Genomic DNA, 16,627 nt, shown 5'->3' with positions numbered 1-16,627 from the left:
AATCTAGTAACCACAGTGTTGTTCGTGTAATGGTATATTAATGATACCAAAAGAAAATGTTTCAATGAGAAAAAAAAGAAATTATATTTGGGACACATGTGTACCTGAGCTAGAAGGAGCAGATGATGTTCAGGATGTATTTTAAAGAGGATAACAAACCAGTTCTTAAAAAGTTGAGATGAACCCCTCTTGGAACCCCACTTAAGCCATTTTCTCTTTTAGTACATCATTTCTAATCATATATCAGAGTAGGAAGAAATAAGCATGAGTAATACTGATTTGTGGTAGCTAAGGAACTAGCTAGGTTATTTATGAAAAAACTCTTTGTTTTCAAACAAAAATTTTCTTTTTTCAGAGTGACTTTTGTTTATAAACCTTTCGGATTAATTTAAGTAAAGACATATGAGATACTTAGGATAATTTTTCAGTTTAGCCACACTTAGAATTCTCTGCCACTGGAGGCATTCCAGAATTAAAATCCCTGGGTCCACTATGTGAACCCTGGCTGTAAGTGGGACTCAGAGTTTTACACTTCCTGGGAGACCTGGGTGGTTCTAGCTTGAGCTTTGGAAGTTGAACTTTGTGTTCACACTTAAAAGGCTTGCCTTGAACTGTGGTTAATCAGCTTGAAAATGCAGATTTTTCTCCATTCTTTCCTGACACCCTTTTAATACTAACAATGATATTAAGGAATAATAAATATGTAAATCCAACAAGTCAAAGATAACAGGAAAAGAGGCCACCGTGGGTAAAGAACATCAATAAATTTTGGGATGAAGGAAAGCGAATGGAAATAGTTGAGAAAATGGAAGTCTGCTTACTTGTAGAGGGACATGTCAGTCTGAAAAAAGCCTAGAGTCAGAGGCACTAGGATTACTGAAGGTGGGGATGTAGGAAGAGGCCAAATATAGAATTGGTTGGCAGATTATATATGGAGAAATTAGGTGCTCAAGTCTCCTTCCTAACTTCAAGAAGGAGGTAGATTTATTCTCTGAAGAAACCGATTCTTCTGACTCAAGGACACCAGGTTCCACCGAAGCTAAGAGAAAGGCACCATTTTAAACATGGGGAGGAATTGGAAGTTGGCATCTTAAATGGTATGATTCCCAGCCACTTCTGCTTGCTTTGCTGTAAGAACCTAGCAACCAGTGTATCTCCCACTTTCAGCAAGAGAGACTAGGTGATTTTTTCTCAAGAGAATCTGGTTCCAATGAAAAGACTGACAGATTCTGACAGTTTAGGTCTCTGACCAGTCACTCTTAAAGCCCATTGGATCAACGATCCTACCATGTTCATAGATAGGTTATTCATCTTCTTAGTGACTTACTCTTAAATGTAGTCAACTGCAGATTGGCAGACATTCGTGGAAATCCTCACCATGAAAGAGAGAATAAAACAAGCAAAATGGGGAAAAAAGAAGTCCAGGCAGAGTAAATGCAATAAACAGAGGAGGGTCAAAAAAGAAAAAGAAAAAGAAAAAAAGACACTGCATTTATGTAGTAATAAGATACTGTTTTTTAAAAATTAGAAAATAGAATTCATGGAAATTGAGAAGAGGAACAAATAAAAAGTTAAGATAAAAATAGTCTGAACTTAAGATCAGCTAATATTTATTGAACTTTTAACTCACGGAAGGCACAGTTCTAAGTTAACTATGTTAACTCCTTCAAATCCTCACGACAGCCTTACAGAGTAAGAGGTAATATCCCCATATATAGGTGAGAAAATTGAGGCAACAGAGAGAGGACATCTTCGGATTTAAATCCTAGTACTTTGGCTCAGATTCTGGCTTTGAGCCACCATGCTATATATTGCCCCTTAATATTCCAAAAACAACCAAAATATCTGATAAATAGAAGAAAGAATATCCAGAAGTCTTACAAAATAAATTCAGGGAGGTCCACCATCGAGCTTAATGGGAGTTCTAGAAAGAAGTGGCAGAGAAGGGAAAGGGAAGGAACTCTTCGAGCAAATAATATAAAAGTGTTTCCTGAAGCTGATGTTAATGAATATGTAGTCAAAAGAGTTTAAAAGTTCCCTTATTGTGGGTGAATAGACCCCCACTAAGGCCCTTTACCACGTATTTCAGTGCATCAGGCATAAAGAGGTCTTATACTCCCCAGAGACACAGCAGAACACATAACCAAGGTTCAGGAGTCATAAAGAACTTGGCTTCTCAGTAGCAACATTAGTAACTATAAGACAATTGAACTTAGCTTTCATAATTTTGAGAGAAAATTTCTAAACCAGAAATCTGTAACCAAACTATCAATCAGTTATAAAGGTGGAATGAAGGTGTTTTCAGACATACAGGATCTCAAAGCTGTATCTCCTCTATCTTTTTTCAAGGAGATAGTCAGAAAAAGGCATCTACCAAAACAAGGATTTAAACCAGTAGTTCTCACCTGGGGTGGTTTTACCCTCGGGACATTTGTCAATACCTGAAGACATTTCTGGTTGTTGTAAGAGAGGAGGAAGGTGTTCTACTGGCATCTAGTGGGTGGAAACTAGGGATACTGCTAAATACATTACTGTACACAGGACAGAATTTCATAACAGTTACTGGGCCCAAAATGTCAGTAGTGTCAGTATTGAGAGGCCCTGGTCTAAACCAAAAGAGAATGTGATACGGGAGTCAGAGAGCAGGGACTCCAGATGGAAGAAGAAGAACGAAGGCAGAGCCCAGAGAGCGATGGTTCTGTGGTAGGCCTTGAGAACAGTCAGCCCGGATAGGAACTAATAGATTACCTGACCATGTGGAAAACTGTTTTGAAATGTGTTAAAGACTTTTAAGAAGATTTAGGGAAGAATTAATAGCATCATAGAACAATTATAAAAAAGTTTTGTCAAGGAAAGAGACTATATAGTGTGTTAATACAAACACTGAAAAGTGATGTAACCAGAAATTGTGGTGTGATTTGTGTTACATTACAAAGCACAAGAATACTAAAATTTTAACTAACATAATAAGAATAGTAATCCAAATTAAGGAAGTAAAAAATAAGTTTTTGGGGAATTTGCTTGTCAGATCCATGTTTTGGTTCAATTTGGTTCAAATAAACATGTTATTTAGGAAAATGGAGGCTGATACCAGAAAAACACAGTAAGGGGTAAGGAGAAGTCACCTCTGAATAGTAGCACTTAGGATAGAAAGGGAGCTGGTGAGGCAAGGATGTTCCCTTATTTTGTTATGTTTCTGTATATGGAACTGTTCACATTGAAATAGTTCCATATATAGAACTATTTGACTTCTTAAAATTAAGTTTTAAAATTAATAATACATGTTTAATTTTTTTAGTATTCATTATTTGAATGTATTTGTCTTTTGAAAGACTCATCTTTTCCACCACATGTTTATAGTTAAACATCAGAGTTATTATTGAGTATAAAAGACCTATGGATGTTAGAAACATTAATTCAAATGGCCTAGTAGCCTGTCCAAAGAGGGAAGGGCTCAGATGTAGTGCTTGGGGGTCTAGGACTGCTGAGATCTTGCTTTCTGTTTGGAATCTAACCAGAAAAACAAGGGAAGTTAAATCCCACTTGTTTTTCAGCTCTTCCACATTGACTTTGGGCACATTCTTGGAAATTTCAAGTCTAAATTTGGCATTAAAAGGGAGCGAGTGCCTTTTATTCTTACCTATGATTTCATTCATGTGATTCAACAAGGAAAAACAGGGAACACAGAAAAGTTTGGCCGGTGAGTATTGCACTTGTAAACACATCTAACATCAAAGGTAAATACTTCTAATGTTTTCTCATCCGAGCACCTGGACTAGCGTTTCTTAGCTGAAGGGTATTTGGATCTGGAAGATACTCCAGTCTGCTAACAGGAAACTTTTGGGAATTTGCTTGTCAAATCCATGTTTTGGTTCAGAGAGAGAAACAGAATGCTAGAAATTTGAAATAAGTTACTGTGTTTTTATTCCAGTAGTATACTACCTTTTACCTGTCTTAGAAAATTCTCTGAAACTGTTAAGACATTTGATAGTGAGAGGCTGAAATGGATAGGGATTTTGCTGTCATTCTATGTGGAGAATAGTAAGGGAGCCAAGCTTCAGGGACAGGTCTTATAATCTCTGATCTGTCCCTCGCTACTTGTATGTTTCCATTACTTCTCTTCTTGTCTTTGGCTCTTCATCTTAAAATAGGAACAAAGATAATTAAATTTCAGGGCTCTTAAGATAATTAGAGACATGCTGTATGATGTGACCAACTCATGCTCTATGCTTACCAGCTGATTGCTATTGTCATTTCTAGTTCTGCCTGGGATCCTGCAGAGTATACCTCTGGGTCTGTTTTTCTCCTTGGCAGTATTAGGAAGACAGAATTGGTTGGTCCTCTTGAATGACCACTTGAAAAGGAGAGATTGGGAAGGCAAGATGACAGGGAGGTATAATGTACAAGCATTGACATTAAAGAAATTAGTGTCTGGAATCAGAGCACAAATCTAGAATTACATTCAGAAATCCTCATGGATAATGATTTCCACTTGTTTTATGATTAGTTTTTGTGTTTCACAGAATTTAGTAAGAACCTAGAGTGTTATATTGCCTTTTATCTTAGAGTTTCAAATTAGTTTTATTTTTGAAAAAGATACTATGTTTTAGAGAGCTTTATCTATTTTATGTAAATTTTAGTCCTGGGATAGTTTTCAAAGAAGAAAAAAATCACAAATGGACCTTTAGTTCAGTAGAAACTTTCCAGCTCTTGTGGAATTTTTTGCGAAGTGTAGATATGTCTCTTTTGTTTTCCTTAATGAAATTTGCTACCTCTCCTCTCACATCACATTCTTATGATTTGCTGCATCAACTCAAGGTTCCGCCAGTGTTGTGAGGATGCGTATCTGATTTTACGACGGCATGGGAATCTGTTCATCACTCTCTTTGCACTGATGTTGACTGCAGGACTTCCTGAGCTCACATCAGTTAAGGATATACAGTATCTTAAGGTACAAATTCCTTTGCTTTGTTTATTGGACTTTGTGGGTGTGGAGCTCAGCTATACCTGTCTGTTTCATTCAAATGTTCAAAGGGAATGGAACAAAGTCATTTCCTGTGAGATGGATCTCACCCAGGAGTGGTAGGGGCAAGCAGCTGAGTAGTTGCCTTGTAATCATAAATTAATTTTATCTTGAAAAATGCTTCAGCATAGGTCATATTACTAATGACCTACCCTGGTATTAATTCTCCTGCAAATGGCCTTTAAATAAGAACATGAGGTACACTGCTTGACCGTAGTTTGGGAGGTGGGGCTGAGCCAGCCTCTTGTAGACTTTGACATTTGCACATTGCCATGGAGGATGTATAAATCAGGTTTTTTCCCTTCGTTTTTAGGATTCTCTTGCCTTAGGGAAAAGTGAAGAAGAAGCACTAAAGCAATTTAAGCAAAAATTTGATGAGGCACTCAGGGAAAGCTGGACTACTAAAGTGAACTGGATGGCCCACACAGTTCGGAAAGACTACAGATCTTAGCGATCAGCCTTTGCTCCTGTATCCGTTGGTTTCATTTTAGTTTTCATTTTGCACTTGCACTAAATTGAACACAACCCTGCCACAGATGTTATAAAGGGAATGAAATCTGGAAGTAAGAGTTAAATTAAGAACAAGGTACCCTGCAGAAGCTAATCTGAGCAATCACTGATGGCCACTCTCTGCTTTTTGATGCTTCCAAGATTCTTCATGAAAACTGTCAACATTAAGGATAATCATTTCCTGCTGACTTTGCACGCCACGGAATGCTACTAGGGATTGTTTTTGTTTTGTTTTTTAAAAGTATTTGGTACTTTTCTGGAAAGGTGTAAATACTTCTTTTTCATATTGTGACCAAGTGTTATCATCACCCAGCCAACTTATCCACATTTGGGGACTGGTAGCTGTTCTTTCCAAATGAGGTTTAAAAGAGAGATATCTTTTTTCCCTTTTTAAATTTTTCCCTTTTTAAACTACAAATTATAATATAATTTGAAATTATGAATTTTTTCCCCAAAAGTAATCTTTTAAACCTGTGGAAATATTAATTTTTTGTTGATATTTATCTATTGTCATAAGATCTTCCCTACCAGACTTGCTGAAAATCTACTGTTGAGGAAAATATCTATTGATGCTGCACATATATTTATAAAATTTCTAGTGGGAATTCTATATAAAAAGATGTTTCTTTGGTTTTCTTCAGCCTATGTTTTAAAGTTCTACAGAAAGCAGAGCTTTTTCCTAAGTTTTTGATCCAGTTCTTCCAGCTGCTTCTGTAATGAGGCACACACAGTTTTTACATGCTATCTATGAAAGATTTCACTTCATAGAGCATAATACTTGAGCAAATGTATCCAAGGCAGAAAGCAAATGAAAAGGAAACTATATATGGGATAAACTCCAAAACTAAAATTCAGGATTTTAGTAAAATGCCAGCTGTTCTTACTGTATTTATTAAAACTTGTAAAAATGTGATTTTTCAAGGATACTAGCTCAAATTGAAATGGTTTCATGCCACATGGAATTCTTTAATTTATTTGTTGAGGTACCATAAATTTAGGGTGCTAGGTGGCAAATAATGTTACATGTGCAATAGGAACCACTGGTTTGAATGTGTAAGTTGGTGCTCTTCTGCGTCCTGGCAGCATCAGCACAACTACTGCATATTCCCCAAAGACTGTTGGGAGCTCTCGGTCCTCAGTGACATTGGAAAGAGAGTTGAGTATTTGCTCTGAGACTGAGTTTTCTATAGGAATTTTATTAAACATCGTTTAATTTTGTTGTCTTCCTTAATGTTCTCAGTCAAATAAATGGGTAAGTTGGTGTCAGCTGCCCTTGGGATGTGTGGGCCTCTTCTTTACGGGCAGCACAGGCCCTTGGACCATGGCACTGGGACTCTTAAGAAGTGGCCAATAAACAGACAAACCTCAGAGGAAGGCAGAGGCTCACAGTCCCTTTCCTGACTCCTCCTTGTTTGGTATACCGTAGGCAGTGGGTGAGGCCTCTTGGACTTTGGAGGGAGCCTGAAGTGAAAGGGTGCCCTTGTAAGTTTAAGTACGTTTGGGAGGACCCTCAGGTCTAGGAGAATGCCCCTTCACTTACTAGGTATTCAGGGCCAGACTGTGACCACCTTGAAGCTCTCTTCCATAGGGCAGATACTCAGAGCAAGTCACAGTTCCTTGGAAATAACTTAGCTGAAGATGGAAGCTGACCTCTGAACTGACCATTCCCCAGGGCTGGTCTAGACTCAGAGTTCCAGGAATAGTACTGTAGAAGGACAGGTTTGTTCAGGTATATTAGCAGCATCCCACCATTACATGCACCAGGTCACGGGTGAGGGGTTTGGAAAGTGGTGAACATTGCCAGGCAGAAGTGGGCTCACTGTTTCTGGAGGGGTGTCCTCAGCCTATAGGGGGCCTTTGTAAATATGTTAAATCAGTGATTACGAAAGTCTTCAAGAGCAAGAAAGGGAAATGAACCTCTTCAGATGGTGCTGGATCTCAGTACAAGATGGCTTTTGACACCACCATCCCCACCCCTCTCCATACCATCAGCCCCCTGAAGGTAGGACACTGGCACAAAAGCCCTCCGAAGTTGCTGAGCGCTCCTGGATGCTTGATGGATTGCACATCTATGATTCCCAGGGGTTCTGCCTGAGGCAGAGAGGAGGAGGTGGAAGGCAGAGGTTAGTCAACCTCCAGGGTGGGCTCTGGGAACAGCTGCTTCTGTGGGGTCTGGCTACCCAGTCAGTGCCTTAGCTGTTAAGTGCTTTGTCAGTAATGAATCTTACCTCAAAACACTTGGCTCCCTGTCTTTTGGTCCTTTCCCAAGTTTCCCAAAAACAAGTTGTAGAAACCCTTTCCATTTCCATACTTGAGGACAGCAGCTGTGTCTACCTGGATCTTGGAAGACAAAGGATGATTTTTTTATTGAATAAGTAATTCCTGAGTATCCACCTTATGTCTAAAGGCAGACCCTGGGCTGCAGAGCCCAGTATTTGCAATCCAGCTCTGCCTCTGTGACCCTTTGAAAGTATTTATTTCTCAGGATCTGAGCTTCCTAGTTTGTAAAATGGGACTCAATAACTGCCCCACTCACTTCAGTGGGGTGGGGAGAGGTGGGTTCAAACTGAATGGGAACATATGCATAACCCCAGCACAGAGGCAAACATTTCTTTGCTCCCCTCCTGAAAGCCACTGAAGAGAAGAATCTCAGAAGGAAAGCCCCTTCCAGAGCTATTCCCTGTCTCTTGTCTGGGGAGGCCTCTCTGCATTCTTCATTCTGCTTGTCTAGCCCATAGCGTCTAACTCAGCACAAGACCTCAGGCAGGCAGCCTGCAATGCAGGGGTCACTTATCCATAGAGGGTGAAAGATGGATCTGTGGGGTGGAGAGCAGAGAGGTACTGTGCCGTGTGACCCTGACAACTGGGGATGAGCAGCTCTTAGAAAGGAGGGGCAGGGGCTAGGGTTCTTGGAGAAGAGGGCCTCTGAGCTGAGTCTTTACTCAGGTGAGACACAAGCTAGGTGAAAGGGTATTGGGAAGAGCAGACGGCAGTTACAGTCCTGGAGCTGAGAAAAGGCAGGAGCCATGGACATTAACAGGCTCAATTGTTTCCTCCCACCTGCCCCCTCCCCTTCCTCCACTCCACACTACATCTAAGCACCAGTCAGGTCATCCTGGAGCCTCTTCCTCTTTCAGTATTTGTGGCACTTTTACCCCCTTTTCCAGTGGTGGAGAAGTTGTCTGACATCACCTTCTGTGTTATTACTACTATAAAATGAACTGTTAGATATTTGGAACTCCTGATCCCTTTTCACTTTTAACAAAATCCAGGTTCAACACAGAAAAAATCTGTCCTTTCAGACCTTCCCTACCTTCCAACCTTTTTTTATTGTGAAAAACAGCACATACTGAAAAGCACATTAAACAATAACATACAAATCGCAGCATATTTTAAAGCAAACAGGTAACACCACACAAGAGGGAACATAGCCAAGCCAACACCTCAGAAGCCCTACAAGTTTCCTTTCCTGGGCAGGACTCCCTCTCTGCCAAGGTAATCACTCTTAGGGCATCATCAATTTCCTTACGTTAGTTATGCCAGCCTACTTCCTGGGTCAGGCTTCTTTCACTCATCATTGCATTTTTAAGTTTCAGGTTTCAGCATGTAGTTGCAAGTTTAACTAGTTATTTATCATCACTGTATAGTATTCCTTGTTTTGGATATCCTATAGTTTACATGTCCTTTTCTACTGTTGGGACCCATCGATGGTTTCTAGCTTAAGGCTATTACAAATAATGCTGCTATGATAATTATAATTTATCTCCTGGTTCACATGTGTACATATATCTTTGGATGTATATACTTGAGATTCAAGTTGATGGAGTCATGGATTATGCATATCTTTATTTTGAGTAAATAATGCTAAAATAAGTGATTGTACCAATTTACTCTTCATCCAATACTTAATTCTTGTTGCTCTACATTCTCACCAATACCCAGTTAACCAGCCATTAACAAATTTTCACTATACTGGTGTGAAGTAATTTGCATTTCCTTTATTAGTAATGAGATTAAATTGCTTCTTCATATTTGTTTTTCTCCTTTGTGAAATTTCTGCATAAGCCTTTTGTCCATTCATTTGGTTAGCTTTCATTTTGGTTTTTTGGTTTTTTGGTTTGTTTGTTTTTTTGTGTTGAGGAAGGGTTCTTCTACTTGCTTTTGGTTTTTTTTTTTATGTGAAACTTTTGTGTACATGCCTTTTGTCAGTCATATGTGTTAAAAATATCTTTTTCATTCAGCATGTCTTTCTCATTCTCTTAGTGGTTTCTTCTAATAACACAAGATCTTAATTTTACTGTCAGGTTTATCATTATTTTCCTTTATGGTTAATATCCCTTGTGTAGTATTTAAGAAATCTTTCCCTACTCCGAGGACATGAAGATACTCTCCTAGTTTCTCCTCTAAAAGCTTTTTTTTTTTTTTAACCTATTCCACTTAGATCTGTAATCTATCTGGAATTGCTTTTTCTATATAAAGTGAAGTTTTTTTTCCGAAGTTGTCCACCAAGCAGTGCTTATATGAGCACCAAGTTGTCCCAGTGTCTTTTATTAGAAAGATAACCCTTTCCCCAACTGTTCTGTAGATCCACCTTTGTCACAAAAATCCTCACCTGACCCTAAACTACTTGATGATTAAAGCTAGGCTAATGCTTACACACTGTAGGCAATGAGCTATTACTGACTGAGTCACTTTATGTAAAGAGCTCTACCCAGTGCTCAGGCTGGAGGCAGAGACTAAGGTGGATCACAGACCTGCAGACTGCTGGATGCAGACATGATTCTAGTGCTGGACCTACCACTGGGAGAATAAAGCTAGGTATAAACCCTTCCAAGAGTGTTCCCTTGTCATTTCTTGGTCTCACTGAGTCCATAACTTGCCTGGGGCTGAAACCCTCAGGCAAGACAGATAGGTAGATTTGGTCTTCCCCACTTTACAGATGAGAAAACTGAGTCAGGTTAAGTAGTTTGTCCACAGTCACAAAGAAGGGTAGGGGTCAGTATTCAAACTCAGGGACTCTGTCTTAAGTGTCCATGCTCTTTACTCAGAATTATCAATGATGCCTCAATATGTATTTCAGAATCTGCTTGTTGAGATCTGTAAAAAGGAACCTGTGAACATTTTGAATGGAATTGCATTAAATTATAGATTACATTGAGGCAGATTGGCACATGAGTATCCTTTATTTAAATCTTCTTTATACACACAGTGATTTATAGGTTTTCTATGGATAGTTTTGCATATCTTTTGTTAGATTCTTGGTAAATTATTTTAATCTAAATCTGTAGCAGAGATTTCAGTTTTTTTTCCCCTAACTGGAAGTATTAGCATTATCTGGGAACTGATTAGAAATGCAAATTACTGAGCCCCACTCCAGACCTGCTGAATCTGAAACTCTGGAGATGGAATCCAGCAACCTGTGTTTTAATATGGTTTCAAGTGAAGTTTCAGAGCAATCAACAAATAAATTGATGTCTGTATTTAGCAAATACACTAAGCACTAATCCTAACAATGTGTTTATAGAAATAATTTTGATTTGCATATATTGTCTACTAATAATTATAGCTTTGTTTCTTCCTTTCCATTCCCTTCAAGATTTTATTTCTTTTACTTGCCCTTTTGCACTGGTTAGGAATTCCAGTGAAAGGTTAAATATTCAACCTTTTGCTGATCTGGAAGGCAAAGTTTTCAATTCATGTGTGATATTTGCTCTGTATCTAGATCTTTACCAAATTCAGAAAGCATTCTACAATTCCCAAGGACTTTTTTTTTAATCACAAAAGGATACTGGATTTTTTCAAAATTTAAAGCACTTTACTAAGATCATATGGTTCTTTTCATTTGGTGTGAGTTACATTGATTGATGTTCAAATATTAAACCAAGTTTACATTCTTGGAATGAGACCAACTTGATGTGTTTTCTCTCTTATGTATTGCCGGATTTTATTTGTTAATATTTTACTTTGGATTTTTACATCTATCTGCATCAGTGTAATTGGCTCATGCATTTCTTTTCATGTCTGTTTCAGGTTTTGTTATTAAGATGTTTATGACCTTAAGACACAAGTAAGATGGGCATTATTTCTTAAAATTTTGGTAGAATTTTGTAAGTGACCTTATGTCTGATGTTTTCTTAGAGGTATGGATATAATTTCTTTAATAACTAGAGGAATACTCAGATTTTTATATCTTACCATGTCTGTTTTAAAGAATTATAATTTTCTAGGAATGTGTCGGTAGGGAAAATGGAAGTTCCTATGGCCAGGATCCTTACCTGACCCTAAACTACTTGATGATGTAATTGGCCTCCTGCTAAGCTAATTCTCGCACACCCATTGGCAATGAGCTGTTACTGATGGAGTCATTATGTAAAGATCTCCCAGTGCTCTTCCCAGAGACAGAGACGGATTGTGGACTTGCCAGAGGCACCTGCCACTGTGAGAATAAAGCTTGGTATAAATCCTTTTACCCCCAGTGTTCTGTTGTTACTGGGTCTCATTGAATCCAGAGTGAACTTGTTGGGAGGGGTGAGGGGGCAATCCCCCTCAGGAGAGACTGTGTCCATCTGTATTTTTGAATTTATTTTTATAAAGTAATTCATGTGTTAAGAGTTTATTAATGTTGCAGTATTGATAGTGGTATCCTCTTTTCATTCTTGATATTGTTTACTGCCTTTGTCTATATTCTTAGTTAGTCTCACTAGCATTTTTTTAAATTGTAATTGTCCTTACAAAAAATCAACTTTTGACTTGTTTTATCTTCCGCTGTATGTTTGTTTTCTACTCTCCTTCTATCCTTAGTATTTCCTTCCTTCTGCCTTCTTTGGATTTGTTTTATTGTTATCCTTCTTCCCACCCACCAAATTTATAAGGTGGTTACTAACCTGATCATTTTTTGCCTTTATAATAAAATCTTTATCTGCATCCCATAAATTTTGATTTGAAGTCTTTTTATCACCATTCAGGACAAAATATTTTCTAATTTCCATTTTGGCCCCTTTGTGACCTGCTGGTTATTTAGAAATATATTAGTTTCCAAATCCACTTGGATTTTCTCATTACCATTTGCTGTTGATTTCTAGATTGCTTGCTTGAGACATTCATAGAATAATCTGTATGATTTCAGTTCTTCCAAATTGATGGGACTTGTTTTTATGACTCACGGTATAGTCAAGTATTATAAATGTTCAGTGTACACATGAAAAAAATCCATATTCTGTAGTTATTAGATTAAGTGTTCTGCCTATGTTCATTAGATCAATTCTGCTAATTGTGTTGTTTAAATTTATCTGTCTTTACTGAGTTTTTCCCTAGTATTTATGAGAGATACATTAAAATATTCCACTATGATTTGGGATTTGCCTATTCTATGTATGTCAATTTTTTTATAGAGTTTGAGGCAATATTAGGTATGTACAAATTTAGAGTTGATTTATATCCTCAGTAGATTGAGTCATTTAAAAAATTATTTTAAAGTGTTCTTTGTGTTTCTGATAATGCTTTTTGCCTTCATATTTGCTTTAACTGATATTAATATAATTATACCAGTTTTCATTTGGTTCATGTTTGTATGGTGTGTGTTTTTCTTTCAACATTTTGGAATCCTTATAAGTGTTTGTCTTGTAAATTACATGTAGTTGGTTTGGGGTTTTATTTGTTGTTTTAATCCATTCTGATGCTCTTTACCTGTTAATTGAAATATTTCATTAATTTACATTTAGTATAATTGCCAATATATTTGGGGTTAAGCGAACCATCTTACTATGCAGTTTTATTTTTCCTAGCTTCTTTTGTGTTCCTTTTCCATTTTTTATCCAGTCGAAAATCTAAAATAATTTTTCCTATTGATTTGGAAATCGTATACTTTTGCCATTATTTTATTGATTACAGTAGATTATAAATTGCATGCTAAACTTACTCAGGTCTAATGTTAACTGGTACTTTTATTATCTTCCCAGACAATGCAAGAGCCTTAGAACTTTTTAAATCTATTTACATCTCTTCCAACCTATATGCTATTGTTGTTGGATTTTAATTATATATCAGTGTTAAATCCCACAAGAAAGTATTGTTTTATAGAGCCATTTTTCATTTATATATACATACATTTTCATCATTATTGCTTTTCATCTTTTTCCTGCATGTATCACCTGAGGGGGGCTTCCCCTGAGCAAGCTCATTCTGGATCCAATGAGACCAAATAACAATAACAGAACATGAGGGATAAAAGGTTTTATACCAAGCTTTACTCTCATGGTGGTGGGTTGAGTGCTGGAATCACAGCTGCCTCTGGGGCATTCTCAATCCATCTCTGTCTCTGCCTCTGGGCAGAGCACCAGGAGGGGCTCTTTATATAGTAACACTGACAATAATGGCTCATTGCCAAAGGGTGTTGCAAGCAATAGCCTAGCAGCAGGCCAATTACATCATGAAGACATTTAGGGTCAGGTGAGGATCCTGGCCACAGGAACTTCTATTTTCCCCACACTGGATTTTCAAGTTTTCATCTGGAATCATTTTTTTCTTAGACTAAGGAACACTCTTTCATATTTCTTTTAATTCTACTCTCCATTAAGTCCCTCAACTTTTTGATGATAAATGGGTAGTTTTGCTGGTTACAGAAATTTAGGTCGGTAGTTACTTATTTCAACACTTTTGAAGGGATTGTTTCCATTGTCTTCTTTCTTTTGTTATTTCTCTTGAAAAGTTAACATTATTTTAGTGCTTTTAAAGATTTTCTGTTTTCCTTTGGTTTTTAGCAGTCTTGCTATGATATGCCTAGGGGTGGTTTTCTTTGTGTTTTTCCTGTGTGGTGTCTGCAGAGTTTCTTCAATCTATAGTCTGCTACCTTTCATAATTTGGAAAATTTGCTTCACATCTGCATAATACTCTCCTTCTAGAACTCCATTTACACATATTTGATCTTTAGCTATGTAGTCTATTCATTACTCTATAATCTCTCTTATTTTTCTTCTATTTTCTTCTCTTTCATTATCCAGTTTATCATTTCTCTGATTTTGAGTTACTAATTTCATTATTGTATTTTTCAATTCTAGTTTGAATTTGGCTTTTTAAAAATTATTCTGTCTTATTTTCCTGCTCCCTCTGAAATATTCAGAGTTGTCTTTTATTATGTGAAACATTTTAGCATAGTTAAGCATTATATCTAATGAACTCTTAATCTGCAGCCCCTGTGGATCTGTTTCTATTATTTGTTACTTCAGCTGATGCCCGTTCATGTGGTCCTGTCTCATTTGCTTGCATATTTACTTATGTGGGATACTTATATCCAAGGTAACTCTAATTTCAAGAACAGATCAGCTCTTTATTTATTTTTATTTTTCAAGTTATCCTCCTATGGAGTCCTAATCTAAAATGTGTGAGTTTTGTTAGAGTCCCCCCTAACTGGCATTCCAGTACCCCAAGTTTTGTTTCTGTAGCCTTGTAAGGCTGTCAAAAGTGCTGTTTAGACTCTTGGCCTCCTGTTGTGGAATCAGTAAACATTTCCAGGGTTAAATGGTTTCAAGTACTGGACTAACCACTGTAGGTTTCTCTTTTCTCCTACACCTTAAGTAATTAAGTGTGGGAGGTTTCAAAATGTTTGACAGCAAAGGTAGTTTTAGTTTTCTGGTTGTCTTGCCAATGGGTTTCAGCCCCAGGCAAGTTCGCTATGGATTCACTGTGACCAAAGAAATTGACAGCAAAACGTTCTTTGGGGGGAAAAGGTTATACCCAACTTTATTTCCAGGTGGCAGGTCAGTCACTAGAATCCCATTCACTCAGAGCAAGTCTGTATGCAACAAGGCAGTCTCTGCTTCTGGGCCCCTCTGTCTGCACAGCCATCCCACACAGCTGTCCTCTGGGCCTCTATCCTTGGCGCTGCCACCACTCCAGCCTCTGCTCTGCTCTCCTGCAGCCTTGCAGCCCTGCCACCATGTTGCACCCAGAGCACTGGGCAGAGCTCTTTTTATAGTCAACAGCCATGTATTGCCCACAGGTGTGCAGTGAGCTAGTCAACCATGGCCAGGTGAGAATCCTGGCCACAGGAACTCTCATTTTATCCACACTGGTGTCTTCAGAAGAAAAGATATTTTATATTTTGACTCATTTCTTCAAGTTAACAAGAGTTGTCAGCATTACCTTTTCTACTTTTTCCCTCCCCTACTAACTTTTCATCCACTTTAATATGGCTACTGCCTCATTTTATTGGGACTGATTTTGTTAATTCTGTCACCAAAATCCTCAGTTTTGTCATTTCTAATGGATATTTTTCAGTTAACATGTTTCCCATCTTTTCAGCAGTAATTTGATGGGTGACTACTCCTCTTCGTAATACTTTTTACATCTTAGGATTTTCTACCATCTGAAAACACTTTGGTCTATTTCACTAATACTTCCTCCTCCATTCAATCTCTTTATTTTGTACATTTCTTATAAAAATGTGTTACATAAGTGCATAAATGCGATAATAAATGCTTAGTTTTTAAAAGTGAAATCTTTTTTTTGTTGAAGTTTGATTGCCCCCATCCCATCATCAACCTCATTCCCCATCTCCACTAGGTAACTCATGTTACTTGTTTGTATTGTGTCCATACTTGTATAACTTTATCCATCCCAAGGAAGGGATCTGTGGTGTATATGGGTGTGTGTAGTGATGTAAAAAACTTTTCTGTGAGTATACTTTAAAATATTCATTGAAATTTATAATTCATTCAGAACTGAACATACATTTTTTGGAAAACTTTAAGGAAGTTACCCCTGAACCTTTGGTAACCACGCATCTAAAGCCTGCAATGGCAATAAGTACATACCTATTGATAATCACCCTAAATGTAAGTAGTCTGAATGCACCAATCAAAAGACACAGAGTCACTGATAGATAAAAAAACAAGATCCGTCTATATGCTACCTACAAAAGACTCACATCAAACCCAAAGACATACATAGACTAAAAGTGAAGGGATGGAAAAAGATATTTCATGCAACTAATAGGGAGAAAAAAGCAGGAGTTGCAGTAATGTATTAGACAAAAAAAACTTCAAAGAAAGTCACAAGAGACAAAGAAGGACAATACATATAAGGGGTCAATCCATT

At 37.6% G+C, this 16,627-nt stretch overlaps 1 protein-coding gene across 9 annotated transcripts in view; it reads left to right on the top strand.

The window, feature by feature from the left end:
* The window catches only part of PIK3CB (phosphatidylinositol-4,5-bisphosphate 3-kinase catalytic subunit beta), a 235,823-nt gene extending 229,009 nt beyond the window's left edge, over positions 1-6,814 (top strand). For all 9 annotated transcript variants that reach the window (XM_036991629.2, XM_073232256.1, XM_073232261.1 and 6 more), the window contains 3 exons: positions 3,555-3,700; positions 4,819-4,951; positions 5,337-6,814. In XM_036991629.2, the coding sequence (XP_036847524.2) occupies positions 3,555-3,700; positions 4,819-4,951; positions 5,337-5,474 (417 nt within the window). In that variant the 3' untranslated portion in view covers positions 5,475-6,814. The remainder of the gene's footprint in view (positions 1-3,554; positions 3,701-4,818; positions 4,952-5,336) is intronic.
* The last annotated feature ends 9,813 nt before the right edge of the window (positions 6,815-16,627 follow it).

Source organism: Manis javanica, chromosome 3, assembly GCF_040802235.1.
Source record: "Manis javanica isolate MJ-LG chromosome 3, MJ_LKY, whole genome shotgun sequence".
NCBI lineage: Eukaryota > Metazoa > Chordata > Mammalia > Pholidota > Manidae > Manis > Manis javanica.
The sequence above is the reverse complement of the archived record's forward strand: the minus strand, read 5'-3'. Positions and strand labels throughout refer to the sequence as shown.